Genomic DNA, 27,466 nt, shown 5'->3' on the forward strand with positions numbered 1-27,466 from the left:
ACCCTAGGTTCTGCCCCCTCCAATGTGTGTACTGCTATGGGATCCTTCTGAGATCCCTCTAAGCTCTGGCACACTGAGGCTGGCCCTTCCAAACTGCACTTACTCAATCCCTATTATGGAAAGTCTAGGTGTGAGCACTACTCGGGATCCTTGAGATCCTTATGGAACTCTTATGCACGACAAATAATCTATGGAATTTGGCATTTGAGGCTATTGGAGGTTTGGTAAATCACTTCTTCTTTTATTTTATCTATTTATGTAATTCATTCATCTGGTTTGTAATAATTATTTGTAAACGAATATTGGGGTGATTAGTGAAAAGGGGTGGGTAGTTACATATCTGTGGGGTAATAACCATGCCTATAGGATTTTATACTTGCTGTGTTAACCATGCTAGAAATCATGCCTATAGGGTTTAAGTGGTTCCAATAATAGAAATCATGTCTATAGGTTTACAAATCAACTTCATAAGTAGATACCATCCTTATATAATGTGATCAGGTTCAGTTTCTGTTACAACAGGTATTTATATTTGTTTTCATTAGATATCATGCCTATAAGTTTCTGACATCAGTTCTTAACAATTAGATATAGGAATTAAAAAAATCAGAAATTTTGCCTATAAAATAAAAATCAATAAGTCAATTCAATTCATGTTAGTTTACTTTGAAACCGGCCTAATCAATGGTTTGTTTTCCTTAAATGAATTTTTTCAAATACTGCCTTCGCTCTCACTAGACAACATGCCTATAGGAACTCAAGAGTCCATTTTAAAAACTGTTCACTTCTTTACTATATCAACGTAGTTATCATGCTCTTAGGACATCACTGTTCTGTGTTTAGGCAAGCCTATAGGGCGATTTTAAATTCTGCAACTCCGAAACACTTTTTGCTGCTTAAAACTGTTCAGATTTAACCGGATTAAAATCAGTAGGCAAACTGATAGGGCCATTACTTCTGAGTTTATAAAATAAACTGCCTATCTTCTATGTTATGATATTTACTTAGACATCATGCCTTAGGATCCTGTTTAATAATATTACCCTTATTTGTGTTTGAGTCGTGTTGTCACATGCCTTATCTGTGGAGGTAAAACTGAGCCTCTTATTTGCTCCTTTCTGCTTTTATTCGCTAAGAGTCTTATGTGTTCTTGCTTGTTGCCTTAGTATTTTCTCCTTTAAACCTTAGGGATCTGTCTAGAAGCCTATAGGTAGAGGTCCTAATTTCCTCCAGAACCATTAAGGAGGGACAGGTAACAGCATACAATAGAGATCACTCACCAACCCTCGCTTTAATAACCGCTAAGGGGTGGGAAGGGTTGATATGGGATATGATGACTACGCGCTAGTGTCACGTGTAGCCCCTCATTGAGGAGTGTTTATCGTACATTGTGTGGGGTGATCCTGTAGGCTAACCAACCTAGGACCCCTCCTTTCCCAAATTCCTTTTGTTTAAAACTTTGTTTTATATGTACACAACTTGTTCAAATCCTTTATCTTATTATTTGAGTCATATAATGTACAATGTGCTTTATCTGCAATTATTTGTTCCAAGTACTTATTCGTTAAAGGACTAATTCATAAGTTTAAGTTTGGCCGAGACCCATAGTTGTGGACCGAGAGGGGTGCCTAACACCTTCCCCTCAAGGTTATTTCGAGCCATTACCCTAAATCTCTGGTAATGCAAACCAATATACCGAGCTCTCACATGCGCATACGAATGCGTGGAAGGAATTCAAAGAGTTACGCTTCAAGCTGAATTAATGTCGCACGATAAGGAAAGAAAGATGGGAAGTTTATCCTAAATGCCCTGTAGCCTCTCAAAGATAGGTATGGACGTCATCGTACCGATCCACAAGACTCTACTGGACACTTGCTCATGACTCGTAGAACCTATGAACTATAAATACGATAATAACAGCTCAAAATCCCCAAATTTTCCCTAGATCTCATGAATTTGATGTTAAATATTATGTATAATCATGAAATGTAGTTGAGAATTGATTAGAGGTACTTACCCAATGATTTAGTATGAAAATCCCTTCATAAAATCGCCTGCAATAGAAGCTAGGGTTCAAAATAAACAAAATGAAGCTAAGTCTCGGAATTCTCAGGTATATGCAGGTTGTAGATGTCTCATTTGCGACTTGGGGTTCGCATATGCGAAAAACTCATTGCAAAAGTGAAGTTCTAAAAGCCTTCGCAAATGCGACCAAAAAGGTCGCAAATGCGAACATTGGTCCTTCACAAAAGCGACCAATTGGTCACAAAAGCAAACTAGTCTAGCCTAGGCCTTTATCACAAATGCGATACTGAGTCGCCAATGCGAACTCAACGAGATTCGAAAAAGCGGTAAGTTCTTCGCAAATGCGAGTCCCTTCCCAACAGCCCAGCTTCGCAAATACGAGGCTGATTCGCAATTGAGATAGTCGCATTTGCGTCAAATATATCACAAATGCGATAGCACCAGTACCAGCACTCAAAATCTTGAAAAATCATTCCGGAACCAATCCGAAACTCACCTGAACCCCCGAGTGTTACACCCCATGTTTTTGTATCTGAGAGTACGTCGTAAGTCAGTTGATGTAAGCTCAAAAATGAGATCGTCTTTAAAAGTACATAAAGCAAGTTAATCATGTTACTTGGAGGTTATAAATTTTTAAGATCATCGATAACAAGTACAAAAAGGGTTGAAAGGCTTAGAAGCTAAATAAATTGAAGAAAATAAGTTTCATCAAATGTCGACAATTGGATTCATGTCAAAGTGGGCAACTAGTTAGGGACAATAATTTAAATAGAAACGGAAGCATCAGAATGTTCGAATGTGCGCTGGTTTGATTTGGGACTACTTGAATTCATGGTTATCTAGCAACCGCTTTAGTATAGATAGTGCTCACTTTAGTATAGCACTATTCTGTTGAAAAGTCAAATTCAGAAACATGATTGGGGTTGCAAATGTATGATGGGTCATCAAGTTTGATTTCGAGTTAAACCTAATATCAGTAGGCATCAATAGTTTAGGCTAGTAATATCAGTAGGCATCATCAATAACTTGTTCAAAATAAGCAGGCACCGTTAGCACTGACTAAACAAATTGGTCATGATAATTGGATATGAATAAGTAGTTAATTTGAACGAGCGTACGTCGTAGTATTTTATTACTATTTGGTAAACACACTCTGGAGAGTTGGAGTAATTGTGGTGTGCAAATGCTTATCCCGCGATCTTCTCGGCCTGATCCTGTTCATCTGAACTAGGTTAGTCCTAGGCCCGCCTTGGGCCACTGAAAATTCACGGTTGGCCTGCACGAATTTTATGGCTTGGGCTCTTTGGGCCCAAGACTGATATGGCATGTTGGCACTTAAGGATGGACTGGGCTTTTAAATTGGGTAGTGGATTCACATTAAAAGGTTCGTCCTTTCGTTTGGATCCGGACTTGAACTATGAGGCCCGATTTTGTAATGTTAATTAATTAGGACTTTGTTTAGAGACAAATAAAGTAGAAAATTATAGATTGCTTTAGGTTTGCCCTTTTAAAATAAGAATGAGATGAGCCTCGCCGAATAAAAAAAAATACACAAGCTGCGGGGCCCTCTATACGTGTTGGTAAAATTACTTAGACTTCGGGATGGACCGTTTAGCAAAATTTCACGGCCCTACCCAAAATAATGATACGCTAGTCGCTTTAGGCGCGTACTTAATAATGTTATTTTTCTAAACTCGGGTGCACATTTATGTGACCCAAATCCAAATCTCAACAGAGTTGAAGTGTGTCAATAATCACGGGTGCATTGATGTGACGTGGTTCGAGATGTATTTTCACGATGTTGCAATTCTCGGTAAAAATGATAATAATAAAAGCGGTACACAGTTAAAATTTGCACACAGGTTCAACATGTATTAAAATCAGATAAATAAGCCGAATATGACAGTTGACCGACCGTGCTAGAACCGCGGAACTCGGGAATGCCTAACACCTTCTCCCGGGTTAACAGAATTCCTTACTCGGATTTTCTGGTTCGCGGACTGTTATACAGAGTCAATCTTTTCCTCGATTCGGGATCCAACCGGTGACTTGGGACACCATAAATCTCCTAAGTGACGACTTTGAATTAAATAATAAATCCCATTTCGATTGTCCTTTAATTGGAAAAACTCCCTTTACGCCCCTTCACGTAGGTAAAGAGGAGGTGTGACAGCTCTGGCGACTCTGCTAGGGACCGAACCCAGAATCTCTGGTTCAGGGTTCAGAATTCGAGCTTAGATAAATTGTTATATTCGGTTTTATGTGATTTTTACATGTTTGGGCTTAATGTGCTAAATGATGCTTTTACCGCTTTGATATTATCTGAACTGTATATAAACTGTGCCGAAACCCTTCTCTTCTTACCCCCGGGGAGGAGCTTGCTGGTCGAGACTCCCTATTCTGTTAGTGTCAATACCTGAAATAAGAAAGAGGCCGGACAAGTTACTAAGCCGGATGGCCTTTTGGTTCTCAGTACATAGCCCCCTCCTCGACTCGAGTTGTCCGCTCGGGTACAAAGTCTAGAACAAATACCCAGTTATGAACCTAGAATAACTCAGCTTCATGCCGGATCCCTAGTAGGAACGTTTGTTTGCATCACGTGCATTTGACTTTGGAGGCTCAACACAGGGGTTGGGTCTGTCTAGGACAGGTGTACCAAAAATGGAAATGACCATCCTGATGCATCTTACTTGCTACTACTTGCGCATTTATTTGATTCAGACTTGTGTGTTGACTGTCTTGTGGAGGAAAGCGAAATAGCAGTATGAGGGTTAAGGAGAGTTAATAGCCTATTTTTGAAAAAAACCAATGTCCAAATAGTGTCGAAACTCTGCCGAATTGTTTTTGAGAAAATGGAAAAAAGGGAAAAAGAAAAAATATAAGTTTTATTTGCCAATGAAAAGAGTCTTGTTTTCAAAAGAAGTTTGTTTTATCTACCCGAACTACACCGGTTTGATTCTCATAGGGTGCGGGATACGTAGGCAACCCTCATCGGGTCCAACCTCCCCTTTTACAAAAATAGCCAAAAATGTCAAATTTTAATTGTCAACATAAATAAGTCGGGTGATGCCGTTTTTGGCAAGAATAGCCGAATATTCCCGAAAGGGACACCGAAAGGCTGACTTTGCATAAACAGGCCACTTTTAGTCATTTTTGGATTTTTGAACCGATTGACTCACCCAGCTTTAAAATCTTCGTTCCCGAAGTGCTGAAAAGCCGTGTGCGGAGCCGGATCTTCTTTTTAAGCGGTGAAAATTAAAAATAGTCAATTTGTTGAGTCAAATAAATTTTATTTCTTAAATCACCTTAATAAATGTGCAGGATGAGCACGATGCAAAATGAACCTTTGTCAATAATGACTAAAATCCCTTTCAAGTTGCGGCTATGGTGGGATGATTTAGGTGGCGAAGGGCAAGATGAGGTCAAGAAATATCTAAAAGGTCTTACGGGTTTATTGGAAATCCAGCCTCGGGGGATATCATAAGAGCTTTGGTCACCTGCTGGGACCCGGCACACAATGTCTTCCATTTCTCCGATTTCGAACTCACTCCGACTTTGGAGGAAATAGCCGGGTACATCGAAAATGCTGAAGTTCCGTTGAGGCAAAAGTACCTGGTTGCTCCAAGAGCTATCACTGTGTATCGGTTTTTAGATTCGTTAAAGATACCCAGGACGGTCCATAACCCAGATTTGGCCGCAGGTTATTGTAACCCGCACTTCATATACAACAGATACGGTCATGTCAGAGGATTCAACAACCCCGGTAACAAGTTATGCAACAAAAGTAACCGTCAGAAGTGGGACGAGCATAGACGAGTGGCTTTTATGATAACCTTTTTGGGCCTTTTGGTATTTCCAAGGAAAGACGGAAACATTGATCTAAAAATAGCCGGGGTCGTCGGTACATTGCTCACTCAAGATAAAAGCACTCCTGCGCCTATGATAGTATCTGATATCTTCCGAGCTCTCACAGCCTGCAAAGCCGGAGGGAACTTTTTCGAGGGGTGTAACTTGTTACTACAAATATGGATGACTGAGCATCTCTGCCACCGCTCCCAGCTCTTGAGTTATGGTTCCTCGAAGAAAACTTGCATAGAAGAGTTCTACACGAGAATCAAGAGGGTCAGTCTGCCCGAGGGAGTTACGGCGTGGACATCATTCTTTCGGACCCTCACCACCAGCCAAATATAGTGGACACTAGGATGGTTGCCTGTGGATGAAATCATATATATGCTAGCCACTGGACCCCATTTCCTTTTGATGGGACTTCGGAGTATTCAGCCCTATGCCCCGTATCGAGTTTTGAGACAGTTGGGGAGATGCCAAATAGTTCCAAAAGGTGAAGATCTTAGTGGCCAAGTAGTCGAGATTGGGCCCAACGGACAGTTTCCTGAAGCATCAGTCCGACAAATTTGGAGCGAGTGTCAATACTTAACAGCCAATACATGTGTACGTGATCGGTCCAAAGGTGAAGTTTCGTCGGGATACCTTGCTTGGTTTAGGATAGAAATCGAGTTTGGGAGACCGGCCAAGAGGCCCCATCTCCAGGAGTTCGTCCAAGCGTCGCAAGAACAGTGGGATTGGTTGGCTAAAGAAGAGAGTTACAGGGCAGAAATAGGCAAGCTGAGGCAACAGATTAGAGACCTGGAATTTGAAAATAGTCTGCAAGTTGATGCCGATCGAGGAGAAAAGAGCAAATTGGCCCACGAAAACGAGGTGCTGAAAGCCCAAATCCGACATATGAGAAGAGATGCTGGCGAACAACAAAGAAGTCGGTCGGATGAGTGGTTAATAAAAGGTTTGAAAAAGGAAATCGGTGAGTGCCGGGATGATTTGAAGAAATCTGAGGATACCATAGCACAACTCCGGACACAATGGGCAAAAAGAACGAAAGAGCGCACACAGCACTTACAACAGGCAAGGAAAGATCATGAAAAAACCCTTGTCAGTCTAAAAAGGAAGGTGACCACCCTAGAGAGCGAGGCGGCTAAGCGAGCCAAGACTTTTGAAACCGAGAGTAAACACTGCCATAATCTGATGGCCTCGATGGAAGAGGAAATACAGCAGTTACGGAAACAACGTCTGCATGATTCTCAGGTTTTGAAGGCTAGAGGAGATTAGATAGGACGCTTACTCCTAGAAAAAGACCGAACCAGGAACAAGATTCTGACTATTGCTCATGCTATTACCAGGAGATGTCGGGAGTGTGAAAACATGAAGCGCACTACCTTCTTCTCGGCGGTGATGATATTTGTGAAGCAAATCATGTATGAATTGGAACAGCTGGAAAGGAACCTCACACCTAAACCCGCGGCGAGGCCGAATGATGCCCCGCGGGCACCCAAATTTAAAACTTTAATGTGTTCATAGTTTGAAACTGCATTTTTTCTTTCTTTCCTAGAGTCTGTTGTCTATTAGAGTCTGTCTTTCTTTTGCGTCAGAGTCTGTCAGTAGTCCTCGAGATTCGTACTTGGTTTGGTTTCGAGTCTGTTATTTTCCTTTCCAAAAAGCGTCTGGTTTGTAATAGGATGTTTATTAATGAAAAATTGAAAATTTCCAAAAAATTATCTCTTTGCTTTTCGCACTTATAGGGCAGAACTACGCCCGGTCTGATTCATGCGGGGACATGATACGTAGGCAATCCACATAAGATTCGACCACCACTAAAAAGAAAAAAAAGAGAAAGGCAAAGTGAATAAAAGAAAGGAAAAGAAGGAAATAAAAAGAGAGATAAAGAAAGTTTCAGAAACACTTAAACGAGGCACAAACAAAGTAAGCCGGAATGACGCATGCAGTCGAGGCAAAGACATGTTAGAAATGGTTAAACTGCCTAGGAACATTGCATCCCCCAACATGAAATTGCAATATGTGTTAAACTCTAACGCTAACAAGTTTGTTGTCCTTCCAGAGATTTCGAACCAGTTAGTTTGTTAGAACGTTCTGGCAGATTACCATTACCAAACAAGATCCAAAGGGCCTGTACTAAAAAGCATGACTAGTTCAGACCAAAGTGTCGAGGATGAAAGGACGGAGAATCAAATGCTGAAGGAGGAAATGGATAAGATGAGACAGGAGATAAAAGAAATGCAGCTGGCCTTAGCTAGGGTACAAAAAGTGCCTAACCCTCCCGTTATTCCCACTCTCCCACCAGGACACACGCCGGAATACCCTCCCCCGGCCCTTTGACAAGCTTCCCCAGTCACCAATACTATCAGGGAAGAAATGCCTATGATCCCCAAGCTTCACAACCCAATCAGAACCCTCCTCCACCAAATGTTCCTGTTTTCGTGGCACCCCCACCAGCCACGCTGCAAAAATCATCTAACGAGCCGTTGTTTCAGGCTCACGATAACCAATATTACCCCCCTGAACCAACCTTCAAAGCACCCGAGCCTCATACTTATAATACTCACTTCGAGATCCCGGTAGAGACTGAAAAGCCGGCTAAGAGCCCAGAGCAAGACGAAGTGCTTCGAAAGTTTAAAAGCCTGGAGCAGTCCTTCAGGAATATCCATGGGTTAGGCAACCAAGTCAGTGTGGCCTACAAAGATCTGTGCCTATTCCCCGACATTCAATTGCCGGCAGGGTTCAAGATGCCAAAGTTTGATCTATACGAGGGGCACAGTGATCCAATGGCACATCTGCGTGGTTTTTGCAACAAGATGAGAGGAGCAGGTGGTAAAGATGAGCTGCTAATAGCTTACTTTGGTCAAAGTCTAAGTGGGTCTGCATTGGAATGGTACACAAGACAGGATCCGAGCAGGTGGTACACCTGGGACGATCTAGCACAAGCATTCGCAGGTCACTTCCAGTATAACCTTGAGATCGTCCCTGACCGTCTCACATTGCTGAAACTTGAGAAGAAGCCAGGAGAGAGCTTTAGAGAATTTGGGTTCCGGTGGAGAGAACATGCAGCAAGAGTTGATCCTCCGATGAGAGAGGGGGAAATGGTGGACTACTTTCTACAGACTCTAGAGCCAACTTACTTTGGTCACTTGGTGACATCAGTTGGCAAATCTTTCAACGAAGTAGTAAAAATGGGCGGTATGATTGAAGAGGGACTAAAGTCCAACAAAATCTTGAGCTATTCGGCGATTAAAGCAACCACTCAGGCCATCCAGAGCGGTACAGGAGGTGCGCTCGGAAAGAAGAAAAGGGAAGATGTCGCAACAGTCGAGGCAGGTACTTGGTCCAGATCCAGAGGCCCCCCTCACTACCAACCTAGACCCCATCACTCAAATTACCCACACATTCCATAGGGCCCTCCACAGCCCTACTACCCACCACAAGAGCCACACTTCTCTGTCCATCACGCCCAAACTTACACCCAGCCTCCGGCTCGCCCGCAATGGCGTGCGCTAGCTCCCCAGAATACATATCCACCTCCACAAAACACATATCCACCTCCACAAAACACATATCCACCACCAAGGGCCTACAGGAATCCTTCGGGACCAGGTTTCCGTGGGAATCAGACTTTCAGGAACGAAAGGGTGCAGAGGCCAAGAACATTCACTCCGCTGGGAGAAACCTATACTACTTTGTTCCACAAATTGAGGCAGTTAGGCCTATTGAGTCCTGTGGAGCCAAAATTGCCAAATCCCCTTCCCAAAAATCTGGACCACTCGATAAGCTGTGAATATTGTTCGGGGGCTCCCGGGCATGATACTGAGAAGTGTTGGAAGTTGAAGACTGTCGTACAAGATCTCATTGACACAAATAGGATCGAGGTCCAGGAGCCAGAGGCACCTAACATCAATCAGAACCCGTTGCCGGCACACCATGAAGCCCACATGATCGAACTAGTGCACGAAGGAGGGAAGCTCAAGAAGCCCTCACAAACGGTAATGATGATCCGTGAAAGTCCGAAAGAAAAGTTGATCAGTGGAAAAGCGGTAGTACAGTCGGAAAGGCTAGAAGGCAAGCCAGTGGTGGTGATAGGGAAGAGTTCGTCTGATGTTGCCAAGAATCCAGAGCCAGTCAAAGTAACGGTGCAAGGGATATCAAGCAAGCCAGTAGTCGTGAAGGGGGCATAGGACCAGTTGTTATCAGGCCAGTAATGCAGTTGCCGATAATCAGCGAGAAAGCTGTGCCATGGAGCTACAGTCAGGTAATGGTAATGCATAAGGGGAAGGAAGTTGTGGAAGAAATATGTGAGGCACAGAGGTTAACTCGTTCGAGAAGGTGTTTTGCCCCCGCAGAGTTAAGAAGGGCCAATCCAGTAGCGACAAAGAATCCAACTACCGAGGAAGAGGCGGAAGAATTTTTAAAGAAAATGAAGGCGCAAGATTACTCCATTATGGAGCAGTTGAGGAAGACCCCGGCACAGATCTCATTGTTATCGTTGTTGATCCATTCAGATGAGCATCGCCAGGTATTGATGAAAATTCTGAACGAAGCCCATGTTCCGGATAAGATCTCTGTGAATCACCTGGAGAAAATAGCAAACAAGATTTTCGAGGTCAACAGGGTCACTTTTTCAGACGACGAGTTGCCCGTGGAGGGTACAGAACATAATAGAGCCCTTTATTTGACCGTGAAGTGCGAAGACTCGGTAGTCACTCGAGTACTGATTGATAATGGGTCCAGTGCCAATATCTGTCCTTTGGCCACATTGAACAAACTGAAGGTCGATGGTGACAGGATTTAAAAGAACAACATCTATGTTCGAGGGTTTGATGGTGGTGGTACAGACATAGTGGGTGACATCATACTTGAATTAACAATTGGTCCAGTCGAGTTCACCATGGAGTTTCAAGTGTTAGACGTGGCAGTGTCATATAATCTTCTGTTGGGCGACCCTGGATCCACGCCGCCAAAGCAGTACCTTCTACATTACATCAGATGGTCAAATTCGAGTGGGATAGGCAAGAGATCATAGTACATGGGAAGACAATGCAAGCGCCGTAAGTGATGCCATCGTGCCCTTCATAGAGACTGATGATGATAAGGGACCGTGGGTTTACCAGATTTCCGATACGATTTCAGTGGATAGAATTTCTGAAGGCGAGGACCTTCCACTTCCCAGGATCGCAGCTGCGACTGTCATGGTAGCCTCGGAGATGTTGAAGAACGGGTTTGTGCCAGGCAAAGGTTTAGGGGCCGATCTTCAGGGTATTGTTCAGCCGGTTTCTTTGTCCAAAAATCTGGACACCTTTGGGTTGTGGTTCAAGCCTACAGCGGCGGATGTGAGACGGGCCCGCAAGTTGAAGAAAAGAGTCTAGGTCCTTCCTAAGCCAATCCCGCGCCTATCCAGATCATTTGTTAGAGTAGGTATCAGAAAGTTGTCGGTCCCGAAAGTTCTCGGACCACTGATTGGGCCAGATGGAGATTTGAATGAGGGTTTTGAAAGGCTGTTTGCCGATGTCAACATGATAGAAGCTGGAAAAGGGTCCAGTAGGTTAGATGTACAGTTTGTGGGGCCTAGGGCAAATATCAACAATTGGATGGCTACTCCCCTTCCGACCCGGAGGGAGTCTTGGTAGTGGGCTCTGATTTCTCTTTCTTGTTTTTGGATTATTCCAGGGTTGTAATCCAGTTTTGTTTTGTGTTCGGCAAAGTGTGAAACTCTGTTATCCCGTATTTTAATAAAGTGAAAGTTTTTGTTTTTCTTATTTTGTTCTAATTTTGTTTTCTTCTTTTCTCTTTCCGAACAGTTCTCTTTATATTGGTTCTAATGACATGGCATGCACAACGGATCTTCAACCCAGTCTAAAAAATCAATCTGATTCCGAACTAATTGTACAAGAGGTCGATTATGATGATGAATCGGAATACGATGAGGATGAAGCCTTCGAAGAGATAAACGGAGAGTTAAGCCAGTTTGAGGAGAAATCCAAACCCAACTTAAATGACACAGAAGCCATCAATTTAGGGGATGCAGATGATATCAGGGAAACTAAAATAAGCATCCACATTGCACCGAATATCAGGGAAGAACTAATCAAAGCACTTATTGAGTTCAAAGACATTTTTGCATGGTCGTATGATGACATGCCGGGGTTAAGCACGGATTTAGTGGTTCACAAATTGCCCATTAACCCGGCATGCCCTCCCGTCAAGCAGAAATTGAGGAAGTTCAAAACAGACATGAGTGTGAAGATTAAAGAGGAAGTAACCAAGCAGCTGCAAGCAAAGGTTATTCGGGTCACTCGATATCCTGATTGGTTGGCTAATGTGGTGCCAGTGCCGAAGAAAGATGGGAAGATCAGGGTGTGTGTCGATTACCGCAATCTGAACAGGGCAAGCCCAAAGGATAACTTTCCATTACCCAACATCCATATCTTGATCGATAATTGTGCCGGACGTGAGATCAGATCTTTTGTGGATTGTTATACTGGGTATCATCAGATTCTGATGGATGAAGAAGATGCGGAAAAGACGGCTTTCATTACACCGTGGGGGACTTATTGCTACCGGGTAATGCCTTTTGGTTTGAAGAATGCTGGGGCAACGTACATGAGAGCAATGACTACTGTGTTTCATGACATGATACACAAAGAGATTGAGGTATACGTGGACGATGTGATCATAAAATCCAAGTATCAGGGAGACCACGTAGCAGACCTAAGAAAGTTTTTCCAAAGACTTCGGAGGTACGATATTAAGCTCAACCCGGCCAAATGTGCATTTGGTGTTCCATCTAGAAAGCTGTTGGGATTCATCGTCAATCGGCGAGGTATTGAGTTGGACCCGTCAAAGATCAAATCCATCCAAGATTTGCCACCGCCGAAGAACAAGACAGAAGTAATGAGTCTGTTAGGAAGGTTGAATTATATCGGCAGGTTTATTGCTCAACTCACAGCAACTTGTGAACCTATTTTTCGGCTACTGAAGAAAGATGTTGTGGTAGAATGGACGACAGAATGTCAGGAAGCATTTGACCAAATCAAAGGATATTTATCAAATCCACCTGTGTTGGTTCCACCTGCGCCGGGAAGACCGTTAATTCTTTATCTAACGGTCCTGGAGAATTCGTTTGGCTGCGTACTGGGGCAACACGACATTACGGGAAGGAAGGAGCAAGCCATCTATTATCTCAGCAAGAAGTTTACAGGCTATGAGGTTAAGTACACTCAACTCGAGAAGACATGTTGCGCCCTAACTTGGGTGGCCCAGAAATTGAAGCATTATCTGTCATCATATACTACTTATCTCATTTCACGCTTGGATCCACTGAAGTATATTTTTCAGAAGCCTATGCCCACAGGGAGATTGGCGAAATGGCAGATATTACTCACAGAATTCGACATCGTCTATGTGACGAGGACGGCCATGAAGGCCCAAGCATTGGCTGATCACTTGGCCGAGAATCCTGTTGATGAAGAATACGAGCCCTTGAGGACGTATTTTCCTGATGAAGAAGCGATGCATGTAGATGAATTGGAATTATCTGAGGAACCAGGTTGGAAGCTCTTCTTTGATGGAGCCGCAAATGCGAAAGGAGTGGGAATAGGAGCCGTACTTATTTCTAAAACAGGACATCATTATCCTGTTACGGCACAACTACGTTTCTATTGTACCAATAACATGGCTGAATATGAGGCATGCATTTTGGGTTTACGGTTAGCTACAGACATGGATGTCCAGGACGTCTTGGTCTTGGGAAACTCGGACCTCCTGGTGCATCAGATTCAGGGTGAATGGGAAACAAGAGATTTGAAGCTTATACCATATCGACAATGTTTGCACGATCTGAGCAAGCGATTTCGATCAGTGGAGTTCAGACACATCCCAAGAGTTCACAATGAGGTTGTCGATGCTTTGGCCACTTTAGCATCGATGTTGCACCACCCAGACAAAATTCACGTTGACCCATTGCATATCCAGGTTCGTGATCAGCATGCTTATTGCAACACGATAGAGGAAGAAATGGATGGCGAGCCATGGTTTTATGATGTCAAGGAATACCTCAAGATGGGGATATACCCGGAACAGGCCACCGGAGATCAAAAGAGAGTCATTCGGCGATTGGCAAATGGATTTTTCCTCAGTGGGGGAGTGTTGTACAAAAGAACACCAGATTTGGGATTGCTGAGATGTATAGATGCTAGTCAAGCCACGACAGTTATGATAGAGGTACATGCTGGAGAGAAGATTCTTCGAGCAGGGTATTATTGGCTCACTATGGAGCGTGATTGTATCAGTTAGGGGTATCAAAAGGGTTCAAAATCATTTTGATGGGTAAAACAATACAACTCTTGGAATCGAACTTTCTTCCCAATATTACAAACACAAACTTCTACCCCAGTTTTTCTTGCTTGGGGATTTTATTTTTTTGTTACACTATGACCGAGCCGTGAGGCGCCTACGTATCCTTCTTTGAGGAATCAGGTCAAACGTAGTTCCCAATTCCTTTGTTTTTCTTGTGACTTTTCTTTTGTCTTTATTATCATTATTTTTCTTTTCTCTTTTTCTTTCATTTTCATCACTGATTCCAAAAGAGGGGTATGAAAGAATAAATAAGGCTCAAAGGGGGAAGCAAAGGTTAAAGTGTTTGGATAGAAGAAAGAATTGCCTCCGTTATTTCATTCTCCGATAAATACCAAGTACAAACAAATAACAATTACAATCAAAAGAAATCATACATAATATCTCTTAACTGCATCCGAATTGATAGCCATGTCGACGCATTTCCCTTCGATATCTGTTAAACATAAAGTGCCATTGGACAACACTCTGGTTACAATGAATGGCCCTTGCCAATTCGGGGCGAACTTGCCTTTTGCTTCGGCCTGATGTGGGAGGATGCGTTTCAGCACTTGCTGACCCACTTCAAACTTCCGGGGACGCACCTTCTTGTTGTAGGATCTTGCCATTCTCCTTTGATACAATTGGCCATGGCATACTGCTGCCAATCTCTTTTCATCAATCAAGTTCAACTGCTCCAATCGGGGTTTGACCCATTCATCGTCATCAATCCCAGCCTCAGCGATAATCCGAAGGGATGGGATTTCAACTTCCGCCGGTATTACTGCTTCAGTTCCATATACCAACAAATAAGGAGTTGCACCTACTGAAGTGCGGACAGTAGTGCGTTATCCCAACAATGCAAATGGAAACTTTTCGTGCCATTGCCTGGACCCTTCTACCATTTTCCTCAATATCTTCTTTATGTTCTTGTTGGCTGCCTCAACCGCGCCATTCGCCTTGGGACGATACGGGGTGGAATTACGGTGTGTAATCTTGAATTGTTGACATACTTCTTTCATCAAACTACTGTTAAGATTAGCGCCATTGTCCGTGATGATCACTTTGGGCATGCCAAATCTACAGATGATATGGGAATGAACGAAATCCACCACTGCCTTCTTGGTTACCGACTTGAAAGTTTTAGCCTCAACCCACTTGGTGAAATAATCGATGGTGACCAGAATGAACTTATGACCGTTGGAAGCTGCCGGCTCAATCGGTCCAATGATGTCCATGCCCCATGCAACAAACCAGCCATGGTGCTGACATTGTATGCAATTCTGTTGGCGGAGAATGAATCAAATCTCCGTGTATCTGACACTGATGGCACTTCCGCACGTAACATATATTACTTGTCATACTATCATGGGTAAATAAGCCAGAAAGTCCGTCATGAGATAACAAGAATAAAATATAAGGGACTACTCGACATATGACGACCCAACATGACATACAAACTTATAGATGTGACATACGGGCCTATAAGGCCGAAATAATCATTTGGACCTTCAAAACATAGGCCGACAAGGACACACAAGTATCTATATACATGAAATCTGTCTACAAGCCTCTAAGAGTATATAAACATCATAAAGGTCTGGATAGGACCCCGCTATACGAATCAATACATGTCCAAAGCATATTGACCAAATAGGCAATGCCGGAGCAGGTGGAGTGCACCAACACTTTCTGCTGAGCTGATAGCCTACTAGGAGGGCTGTCAACCTGTCAATCAGGACCTACGAGCATGAAACACAGTGTCCTCTCAAAAAAGGGATGCTAGTACGAATAAAGTACCGAGTATTTAAGGCAGGAAAGCATAAATATGAACAAGAATGTAAAAAGTGGTAGAGAAGATAAACCTAGTAACATCTGAGTGCCTTTGAGGGCGATTGACATGAAAGAATGATACATAAATATATACAAAGACTTTTTAAAACATACGCCTCTGTGGGCATCATCATCATCATATCGTACTTGGCCTCGAAGAGAACTTGGTAAAAACGAACCCGGCCATCATAAGGCTCGGTAGAATCATACCTGGCCACGTGGAGCTCGGTAAAACCCAACTGATCAGTGGTTGCACAATAGGTGTCGTAACCGGCCGACTATAGCGCAGCTCGGTAGAGTAAAATAGATATATATATATAATGCATGCTAGACTCATGGAATCACATTCTAAACCCTTCGGAGTGACATAAGGTCATCGCACCCTCGATTAATAGTATTTACATTCATACCATCAATATGAACCTCAATAGGATTCAAGGATCATATATACTTGCTTAGAATAACTTTATAAGGAAAGAACAATACGGGCAACCTTAGTTGTTAGGAGTAGATCCGTTATAAAATAGCGTATAATTTATGTTCATTTCATTTTAGATCACGCCAAAAGAAAGATGGCAGTGCCATAACATACCTTTGAAATCTTCTATCCAATCGTCAAGCAAGCTCAATATGATCTTCTTACGTCTACATTGAGTAAACTGACTTCGTCGTCACCATATAAGCGTTGTAACTCTCATATTTGGAAACTAATATTCTACAAGAAAATGGACAGAACCTCCCCTATTTGTACTACATCCCATATGTTACCAAAAGTCACCAAACAACACAAACAACAACAATATAATTCACAATAAGCTCTCTGATTATTTCAACAACCATTTTGAGTCGCAAGCTTGATTTACGATTAATAAAATATGGTTTGAATCCAATTCCTTTTCCATGAATCTACCTACAAAATCTATAACATAATACTTATGCTTACCATATCATTTTCAACCCAAAACATCATAAGCATAATCTTCAAATATAGTTCACACACGTAGCACCTTAACCTTTATCATCAACCTCTTAATTTTTCATGTTATCTTCTTCAATCCACTGAATTAGCACATAGATAAGCTTAACAACAACAGGCACAACATAATAAAACTATTTATAACAATTTCCAACCACAACAAGCCATATATATAGCCTCAACACAACCCACAAAAAAAGATAATGATTCCTTATGCCATGTCAATTACTATCTTGTAGATTTTCACTCAACCAACACATTATTGACCTTAAGCACAACCAAGAACATGATTTACTTACCTTAGGCAGTAGATACAACTTGAAATCCCCAGCTGGTGTAGCTCACAACAACTCTCAATCACACCACAACACTATAAGAGTTGTATTCTCTTCTTGAATCAACTTTTGTGTTCAAGTTGGTGTGTAAACACTTGTATTTCACCTTGAAACTCTACTATATATGAAGGAGGGACTGATTCTTAGCCTAATCATAAAGAAAAATACGATATCTGAGGTTACTTACCTTTGAAGAACCCTCCAAAGCAGCCACAAGATGAAGAACTATGACCTAGCAAGCACCACTGGATTCATGTTTTTATCTTAGATTTTCGCCCTAGAATCATGGAGGAACCCTTGGAGAGAATTTAGGAGGGTTTAGGAACTGTTTTGGATGAGAAAAATGAGTAAAAACGACATATAATTGACTTAAATAAAAGCTAAAGTTTTACACCAACTTTGTAGGTCCCGTGGGAGCTTCTTGCGCAGTCTCGCAAAAACGTGAATATCTCTCTACTCTGATGTCGTATCAATGAACGGTGAAATGCGTTAGAAACTAGACTCGTAGATATTCAATTTGGTAGGTAGATAACCCTATAATTCCAAGTATAACTTGGAGAAAAGCTTATCTACATTTGACCTAATTTTCAGCACATTTATGAATGTAACCTGTGATGACCTAGGAATTCATACTGCTTTACAAAAAAACTGTGTTCTCCTTACTAGCCTTAGCTGGCGCCTTATAAATCTTCCTAATAATCCTTGGGCTCAACTAATTGCTAGTAAATATGCCAATAAAAAACTACTTCTAAATGTTCCTTCATCTGGGCAGCCATTCTAAAAGGATATAAATTCCTTACCAAAGGAATATTGTGGCATCCAAGCAAAAATTCAAATCTTGACATTTGGTCAAATAGATGGATTCATCATGCTCCCAGCCTTAGAAATTGTATAGAAGGCCCTCTCCATAAATTTGATTACTTAATCTCCCTCAACAATTTGATAACTCATGATCAATTAGATATGTCAAAAATTTCATTTGACCTACCCCTTTCTCTTATTAATAAGATCAGGGCTACTCCTATTCCATTAAGCTCAATGACAAAGGATCTAATGATCTGGATTTGAATAGCAATGGTATATTTTCTTCCAAGTCTTGCTACAATCTTTTAGATGATAACCATACGACTCAGGATAATGATTGGATTTGGGATCTTAATTGTCCTACAAAAATCAAGTTTTTTATTTGGCAATGCATGCACAACAAAATCCCTTGTAGATCTTACCCTCTTTATATTGGTATGAACATTGATCCTATTTGTCCTATGTGCAAACAAGGACATGAGGATGTCGCTCATATTTTTCTCCTATGCCTTATAGCTAACCGTTATTGGTCCAGTATTGGTCTAACTATTAATCATAATAATGATCATTCTAACTGGTTAGCTATTCTAAGGAATGCTCAAAGCCATGCCAACCATCAGCAATATCCTTGGAAAAGCATCCTTCCTTTTTCGATTTGGAATCTTTGGAGGAATAGGAACAATAATAACATAAACAATTTGGATATGGACATAAACCATAGATAGGTGTTTCATCAAATATGGGAATTTCTTTTCTTTACTGGAAAAAACCCCATACAAAATTCTTCTGTTAAGATCAACATTCACTGGGAGAGACCTCCTCTAAACAAAATCAAGCTTAACATTGATGGGGCATTCTTGAAAGATAAGCTCCATGCAGATATAGGAGGAGTATACAGAAATAGTACTGGTAATTGGATCATGGGCTTCACTAGGTCTTGTTACAGTTACAGCTCCATGCAGGCAGAACTATTAGCATTAGAGGAAGGCTTAAAGATAGCTGTGGAGATGCCATTTGTCGAAATTGAAATTGAAGCTGACTCAACGGATATATTAAAGATGCTTTCTGAAGAAAATGTTAGCACTAATGCACGTTTACTTAACTGCGGATCATTAATGCGCCAACTGAAATCCCCGCTGATGAGGCACAATTTTAGGGAAGGAAATGCAGTAGCAGATTGCCTAGCTAAGGAAGCTGTCAAAAATTTCAAACCAGGGAAATGCTATCACCATGCATGGCCACCTCTTTTTGTTGAAGCCATTTTGGAAAAGGACATGCAAGGCCTTTGTTTGGGTATTAAGAAACTAAGTACCAATGTTTGTAATAGTTTAGTAACTCTAAACAATAGTAATGTCCTCCGGGACTATATAACTTCGGTGCAAGTTTGTTTTCGTATTAATATATATGTTTCCTATCTTTCAAAAAAAAAATCATAGTAAGATGAATCTTTAAGTCTACAGAAAATTTCTCCTGTACCTCTAAATATGCATTGTATTTCAATCAAGGCAAAAGGCACATCACATATTCATGATAAAATAGCAACCTATGAAAAATGAAAGACGTGAACAGAATGGATTTAAATAATTTTTTCATGCATGATAAACAAGCACCAGAGAAAAATACCAGATGACAAAAGAGAGCATCACTAAACTACATCTGTTTCAATATTCCCTCAAAAAAAGGTAAGAAAATGTATTACTATACAGTGCAAAGCTGCATATCATGAGCGCATGTTCCATTTAGTAGGGGCCAGAATGACAAAAAACAGACAGATCGATTGATCTTAGCAAAAACTGCTATTCTTACCAAATATTGTCAGTAGAAGTTCGCCACTTCATGAGAAACATTATCAGCAACGTCGACTTTCTTTAGAAGCTAGAATGAATCTTACGGTTCCATCACAAAACCATGAAGTCATCCTGTGGATTATACATCAAACAAGCCGATCTCTTATGATAGAATTACTTTATCACCCCTGATTCACTGTAGGAAGGAATTTTGCGCAAGGACATATACAAGTACAAACCTTTATGACTCATCTTGTGGTGCTGCGGCTTGAAGAAAATATGATGCTTTACTACGAACCTAACAAAAGTAACAAATGTCAGCAGGAGTACCCAAATAACTAAGATGATAAAATGTGAAGAGCTTTATGTTGTCTACCTTAGAAGCATAAGACCTCAAATCTGTGCTGGTGATTTGACAGGAACAGTTTCTAAGGCATGCACCCCACATCTCAATGATTATTGGTTTATCTTTTAGCAAGGGGTTGCAAAACAGCCAGTTCTCTACCAGAACCAAGTGAATATACATCTTTAGAAGATCACAATTCTTATCCTTCAGATTGATAGAGATTAGAGATCTCAAGATCTGTTCTTCGTCATGTAGCTGCACATGTATTTAGGGAAACATGCATACACTGGAAAATTGTTATCTTACAGAAGAAAACACATTTGAGGAGCTGGTATGACAAATATATGACAATGACAAGCATGATGCCGCACAGAGATAATACTTAAATGATAGTGTAATAGTGAAAGCAGATCAAAGCTACCTTGTTATCAAAACATGCTACAAGAAACTGGAAAGCCAGCACACTCCTTAGATGCTTAGTACGAGGATTCCCTCCGGTTACAATCTCCACAGATCTCAAGCAGTTGACATCAGTAGGAACTCTGAAGTAATAACTTTTACCATTATACAACTTCGACGCAAAGAATATAAGAAAAAATATGAAACTTCCGGACACTCAGATCCATCAAAGCAGGCAACAAAGATCGAAGAGATGAGCAAATAACAATGTACTATAATTTAAGATGCAAAAATGTCAAACATAGAACAATTTTGACTTCTTAACATGCTTTGCAAATCAGTCTCCTTGATAAATAATCCAAATAGAAATTTTCACTCTCTACTGCAGCGATAAAATGAATCTTTTCCAGCTGAAAGGCGTACGTTCCAAATTTGATTTCACCAAGTTTGTATTCATATACAACTTATCTGATTCTTCCACTAAAATTATCTCTTTGTACCAAGTGGAGGGGAGGGATAAGATCCAACCATGTACGGAAACAATTAATTTGAGGATTACAGGTACTAAATTAATTCAGAACACTATCAAACTAATAGTAAAAAATAACTGTTACATATACAACAATTTTTCTTTCCTCATGGAAGAGAAGCTGTATAAGATTAGCTCTTTCATGAGTTTTTTAAGGCTGTTGCAGCTACAGTCTTGTGTATATGGAAGGTCAGGCACATGCCCCCCTTCTCTTTTGTCATCTTTACCTTCTATATACATGGTAGGGGTCAAGACAAACCCCCCAACACCTCAGGATCCTTTCCCTGGGTGATGGCTTTTAAATTAACAAAAACAATATATACCTGCAGGTGACGGATTTTGCTATTTTCTGACAACTCGAATGAAATGCATCATCACTAAAGAAGCTAATAAGGGAGTGCAAGCAATCATTCAACGCTGAAGATAGGCCAAGAAGTTGTCGGTCTAAAAAGAGACAGATCACTGAAGTAATCAGATCTTCTACCTCCGAAGTTGAGAAAATTGAACATGTAGTCCTACCAAAAAACGAAAATGTGAAGATTGAGATTTAAGATAATGCCATGATTCAGGATTTACATTAACCAGAATGATTCTGATCAAAGGTAGGTACCAAATTATTTAGTATTCAACATGGCTGACATGGCTAAAATTCCTAATTTCTAAACATTTTCATCAGTTATAAGAATGTTTAAAACCCAAAAACACAAATAAAGCTCCAAAAATCGACAGGCTAATCACGTACCTTGCTTGGCAACAAACAGAAACATACTTTATCCAGGATTTGATATTTTGAGGCGGTCCAGCAGAATCAGAATCTAAGACACAGCATACAAAGTTGTGAGAATCTGTAACTGATAAGTATAAAATAAGGCCCTTGTAATAACTCTATATTAGTACTCAGTCTTCTAAAAGACGGACAATTGTTGCTACCAGGGAAGTCAGACTAAGGAGAAAATTTGTCTACCTCCATGCACAATTTCCATGCTAGATAAAGATTTGGAAGGGGAATCCAACAGAAAGCCATATACTTCAAGTGCTTGCCTCAGTTCTGAATGGCTCGGCAACCATTCCATCTCAAATGTTACATCATCAACCTTACAAAGCATGAGAGAGAAAATAACTCAAGAAATTTGCATTAACATATAGGGCAATATATGTTCATTCGTGGTGCAAAGATGAGAACCTGATTTTCAGGTAAAAGAAGAGAACACCAAAATTCACATGCTGCTTCCCTCAACTCTTCTTTTGGTGAATATAACACTGAGAAGGCATAAGGCAATTGTAACTATGGAATCACTCGATCTCTATAGTGGGAAACTGTTGCTACTTACTGAGACTAAAAGTCCATGTTGCTATGGACTTTTCAACTAGACAATGATTTTTGACCAATTTCAAAAGCCAACCATGCACAAGCAATCCCTCCAGAAATGGTTCTCCTGCAATAACATTCGCGGATGTAAAACCACTCAGTTAATCTCCAGCTAAATTGGTTAAATTACTCGTTTGAATATCCTAAGAACTTGTCCTTGAGTTGTACCTACAACGAATCCAACATAGAGCTAAATATGAAGATAGAGACGTCAGTAACAAAGCACAATAGTGACTAATACCACCAGAAATTTTTTTTTTTTTTTGGGGGGGTGGGGGGGGGGGGTGGGGGAGGGGGGAGAGGGGAGGACAGCACCTTCTTCTGGTTTGAGTTCAAACAAGGAATTAACTTCATGACCCATGAAGGTCTGCAAAAGGACACAACTCCTAAGATCGGGAAAAGTCAGAAGGGGCATAGTTTTCTGCAGGTCGGACAGGTAAAGATATATATTACATTTCATTCAAAACCAAGATGCCATCAGACTCAAATGAATGCTATAAAAACGTCTTAGTTCATAGATAAAACCTGGTCTCCAAAAACTTGAAGACCCCATAATGGCATCTGATCATCAGTACTTATTTCATTCATCTAAAAAACGAAAACAAAAAATTCAATGTTACCCAACATTAGGAGCAAATTGAGAATCATATTCCACTGGAAGAAAGGAAAGATAGATTCATGCCTGTTGTTGGCATTTGTCAACATAGTTATGAAGCTCTGCTTCTCTTGTATCCACATTATCATCTGAATCATAGGACTTCTGGATCTTTGCACGTTTAGGTTCCTTCTTAGGTACGTCACTCTTCACTTGGTAAAAATCATTCAGAAGATCATCTAAGCCGATTAACTTTTTCCTAGAAAATACAGATTAGTTGCACCAGAGAACGTAAGACAATACCACAAAGTTAAGACCATTCAATTGGCTGAATAAGCAACGACGAAATGAAATGGACAAGAGACTAGCCTGTTTCCAGTGCGATATTCTCCATCAAGTAATAAAATGAATATCCCATACATATTCGCTATGTCAGGGGAAAAAAGAAGAAAAAGAACATAATGGCTATATGCTGAATCTTGCCCTATTTGTTGAGTCACCATTGTTTTCATATTATTCCTGCGTGATGGTGCTTGACAACCACATTCTCTCATTAATTATTCTCTCAAATAGTGCTCAACAAGACTTGCTTAGACATAACATATACCAATTCATAAGGACGATAGTTTAATTTATACTATATTTGACGACTGATGAGACTATTTTTATACTCTTAAGACTCGTCAAATTTTGGCTCATTTCCGGGGATAGAGTGACGAGTAGTGATCAAATAAGTTATGTTACTGATTTGAGAACCAAATTTTTATTTCATTTTCATCTAACTTGTTTCTCACCTATTTTGTTGCACATGGCAAGTTGTGTGCGGATGCATGAGTTGCTCCTCTTCCAAGGAACCAATTCGGTACAACCCGGAAATAGAGAGATTCTTGCAACAACTAAGGAGAGAACTAGCAGAACGGTCCCAAAATCACACATTGATCCAGGAAAATAAAAACCAGGGACTGAACCTTACAGGAGAAACCCAGCAAGCCTAATGACAAACCTAGAGCAGGAAGACTACTTACAGACTATGCAACGCTGACTTACAATGGTAGAGAGGCAAGCAAGAGGCGCCCACCAGTGATAGCATTAATTTTGATATCAACCAAGTTGTCATCCAAATGATCCAGCAAATATGTTTATTCAAGTCAAGTCAAGTGAAGATCCGAATATGCATCTATTGGACTTCCTAGAAACTCTCGACACTTTTAAGTACAATGGTGTTTCGAGTGACATGATCAGGCTAAGGCTCTTCCCATTTTACAAATGATGTTGATCAAACTCTATTCCCTAGGCAAATGAAGAATCCTGATACTCATTCAAAAATCATTTAAACAGTCCCAATTTTGAAGAAACTTGTGATCTACCTTGGTATGTCAGTAAGCAGCCTAAACTCTAACTTGTCATTTTGAAAACCTACATTTACCCTTTTTTTTGTTAGAACTTAGACTTTGCGTTGATTGGTTATAACCTGAAAGGTAATGGCTTGACCTAAAAGATAAAGACAAGGTCTGATTATTTATTTTTAACTGTGTGGATAAATGAGCTTCAACTACTATTGGCTTGTGACAAGTAGACTCTCCCTATAAATAGTGGCCAACTTCCTTTCCTTAATTATCATAGGAAGAACCCTAATTGTATTCTGTTTTCTAGAGTGTGTGGAAAAGAGACTATTCACATTCATTTAAATCAATTCTTCCAGCGTCAAGACAATGTGGTAACGGGTGGTTGTGAAAGTTAGTCTCAGGCTTAAAGGCTAATTACAGTAACAGTTACTATTGCGGGGGTGAAGTATTAATCTTACATTGTCTACTTTGATAGATTTAAAAGGTAGGTGCATTAGGCCCCCAATTGCGAAGCCATTGTCCATTTTGGCCCGATCCCTTCTGGGCCACTTCAAGACTTTTGGGCCTTCACGATTTTGTCCCTTGGGATTTAACCCAAAAGACGCTTCAATAATTGAATCCTGAATTCGCCCTTATATAGCCTTTAACTTTGAGCTTTTTTCACTTTTAGCCCGCGCCACCGAAAAAGTGCATAAAATTTGTATATAACATACATAATGTATATATGCAAAAAAATATACATTTTTTCGGCTATTATTTTATGAGTGGTTACAGAGTGTCATTTTCTCTTTAACTTTCTCCTCTTATTCCGACGTGGAATTTGCTAAAGGCAAGTTTCACAGCCAAAGCCCTCTCGACTTCAACCGCCAGCGATCCATGGGTTGTTACAGTATGTCAACCCTAGCTAAGATTGCGCTTCTATACTATGCTTAATCTCTCTTAAAATCAAAAAATTAATTTTTACACCTTTCCTCACACTGACTAATATAAAATAGAACAGCCTAGAGGGCAGTTAAATTAGAATGAGAAGCTTAAGACTTGGTTCGAGTGAGATTTCTCAAATAAAACACTTCAGACAAACTAAAATAGTTCAATTGTCTTACACTGGTAACTATAGTAAGTGTGGATTGCAACAACCGATTACACAACACTGCTACTTGACTAAACCCTAGATACCCAGCATCTGGTTTTGCAAACTAATCAAGCAGGAGAAATAGGATACAGGAAAAAAAAAATTGGTGAAAGGAAAAAGAACTTACTTTTTCTTGGTAATAGTAGGGCTAACATGTGTGGGTTCTTCAAATTCAAAATCCAGAGGTTCATCCATTTCCGTCATCTCTTCTTTTTTTTTTTTCTTTCAATTACAACGAATTAAGCAGAATAACCAAGATTAAACAAAATTATCAGTTTGTGTGTAAGGGACAGGATCCGAGAAGAAGATAGTATTAGAGTATTAGTACTTGGCTTAGGCTTATGGAGATTTTGAACAGAAAAATGAAACAAATGGTCTTCAATTTTTCTTTTATAACCTCGGCTTTGCCCGGGAAAACGAAAACTTAGTTTCTTTTTTGAACGAATTGCACGTTTGCCCTCCAAATTTTCTATCGTGCCTACTTATCCCCACCCCCCCCCACCCCCCACCCCTCCTTTTTTTCTAGAGGAAAAGGGTCAAATTTACGGTAAAATAGCACGGGCTTGTTTTTGGACTGGTAATTGAAAAATAACCAACATTTGCAAAGTCATTGGAAAATAGTCACTATTTTGCTACAACACGAAAAGTTCCAGCATTATATATTGGAGATTAGTGCACCTGTGTATGAACTTCCAGCATATTATGCTGGAACTCCAACACACGGAAATTTCCAGCATAATATACTAGAGATTAGAGCACCTGTGTATAAACGTTCAGCATATTATGCTGGACCATTATATTATACTGGAACTCTAGTATATTATGTTGGAAGTCCAGTATATTATACTGGAATATTTTCCGGATTTTGAACAGTGTTTTTGTTTAGAGTTTTCTTTACATGAAAAGTGACTAAATTTCGATTACTTTTGAAACTATGGCTATTTTTCAATTACAACTTGTAAATTTGGCTATTTTTGAATTTCTCCCAAATTTACGCTCCTACTTTGGTATATTATTCATATCTACCCGCTATTATATTATCGAGCCACATCCACCCTTACCATTACCAATTTTTTTAAAAATACACCCATCCTCACAAAAAGCCACCATATTATAAAAAAATAATATTATTAAATTTAAATAAACATTATGTCATAACCCATTAAATCATAAAAACTCTTTTACTTACTGCATTTCTTCCTCTCAGATTATCAAGAAGGCGGTTGTGATCCGAAAACATCCTGAGAAAAACATGAAAGACAATGATTCTAAGTTTAGGTTGATTCTTATTGAGAACAGAATTCACCCACTTGCTTGTTACTATAAAAAAATAAAAAAGCTTCTACCAGTCTGGAAATATATGTGTGTGTTTGTATGACATTAGTAATCGAAGCGATCATAGTAAACAGTGTAATCTTGTTTTTGCAATCATAATATGGTCAATGCAAATGAATATGAAAATTTTAATATAATATAACTTTTTACTTAGCATGTGTTGTGATTGATTGTCTTTGGGAATATGGCGGGAAGGTTATTCTAAGTAGAGATTCTTTTATATGGCTCATCATGTGATGCTTGGTTTTCTACTGAATTTAATTTTGGATTTCTTTGTAGCTGGAGACTCTTGTTCCATGGAAAATTTTAAATGTTATTGCTCTCCTAGTGAATTTTTGGTTTCAAACACAAGTTGTTGTTTGTATCCCTTGCACTTTAGCTTTATGTATATGTCTGTTATTTTTTTTTATGTCTGATGAAATAATTCAGCATTGTCTTCTTCGTTTATACTATATGAAATAAACAT

The 27,466-nt window shown here is 40.2% G+C and overlaps 2 protein-coding genes across 4 annotated transcripts; one reads left to right on the forward strand and one right to left on the reverse strand.

Moving 5' to 3' along the window:
- Positions 1–10,084: 10,084 nt before the first annotated feature.
- LOC138881634 (uncharacterized) lies at positions 10,085–19,943 on the forward strand. Its single transcript, XM_070161876.1, has 3 exons — positions 10,085–10,135; positions 18,957–19,478; positions 19,845–19,943. The coding sequence occupies exons 1-3, from the start codon at positions 10,085–10,087 to the stop codon at positions 19,941–19,943; spliced, it is 672 nt and encodes a 223-aa protein (XP_070017977.1).
- LOC104210945 (uncharacterized) lies at positions 15,611–26,081 on the reverse strand. Of its 3 annotated transcripts, none has more exons than XR_011403872.1 (14): positions 25,793–26,081; positions 23,275–23,446; positions 23,118–23,180; positions 22,908–23,013; positions 22,555–22,659; positions 22,407–22,483; positions 22,188–22,317; positions 21,966–22,038; positions 21,547–21,738; positions 20,717–20,837; positions 20,326–20,550; positions 20,189–20,247; positions 19,969–20,081; positions 15,611–15,942 (listed from the first exon to the last, which is right to left on the reverse strand). XR_011403872.1 is itself a non-coding variant. In XM_009759918.2 (13 exons), exons 1-12 carry the CDS (start codon positions 25,867–25,869, stop codon positions 20,191–20,193), a joined length of 1,398 nt encoding a protein of 465 aa, XP_009758220.1. In that variant the 5' UTR covers positions 25,870–26,081; the 3' UTR covers positions 19,734–20,081; positions 20,189–20,190. The 3 variants fall into 3 exon arrangements, 1 of the variants encoding a protein (XP_009758220.1); XR_707011.2 differs by having other exon boundaries at positions 15,611–15,956; XM_009759918.2 differs by lacking the exon at positions 15,611–15,942 and having other exon boundaries at positions 19,734–20,081.
- Positions 26,082–27,466: the final 1,385 nt, after the last annotated feature.

This window comes from Nicotiana sylvestris, chromosome 11, assembly GCF_000393655.2.
Source record: "Nicotiana sylvestris chromosome 11, ASM39365v2, whole genome shotgun sequence".
NCBI lineage: Eukaryota > Viridiplantae > Streptophyta > Magnoliopsida > Solanales > Solanaceae > Nicotiana > Nicotiana sylvestris.

Coding starts and splice junctions, on each gene's coding strand:
- LOC138881634 (XM_070161876.1), top strand. CDS start 10,085: ATGCAGTTGCCGATAATCAGCGAGAAAGCTGTGCCATGGAGCTACAGT. Junction 10,136..18,956: donor TGCCATGGAGCTACAGTCAG/GTAATGGTAATG, acceptor TCTTCTGTTAAG/ATCAACATTCACTGGGAGAG. Junction 19,479..19,844: donor TTAAGAAACTAAGTACCAAT/GTTTGTAATAGT, acceptor CCTCAAAAAAAG/GTAAGAAAATGTATTACTAT.
- LOC104210945 (XM_009759918.2), bottom strand. CDS start 25,869: ATGACGGAAATGGATGAACCTCTGGATTTTGAATTTGAAGAACCCACA. Junction 22,484..22,554: donor AACATGGACTTTTAGTCTCA/GTAAGTAGCAAC, acceptor ATGCCTTCTCAG/TGTTATATTCACCAAAAGAA. Junction 21,739..21,965: donor TCTGTTTGTTGCCAAGCAAG/GTACGTGATTAG, acceptor GTTTTTTGGTAG/GACTACATGTTCAATTTTCT.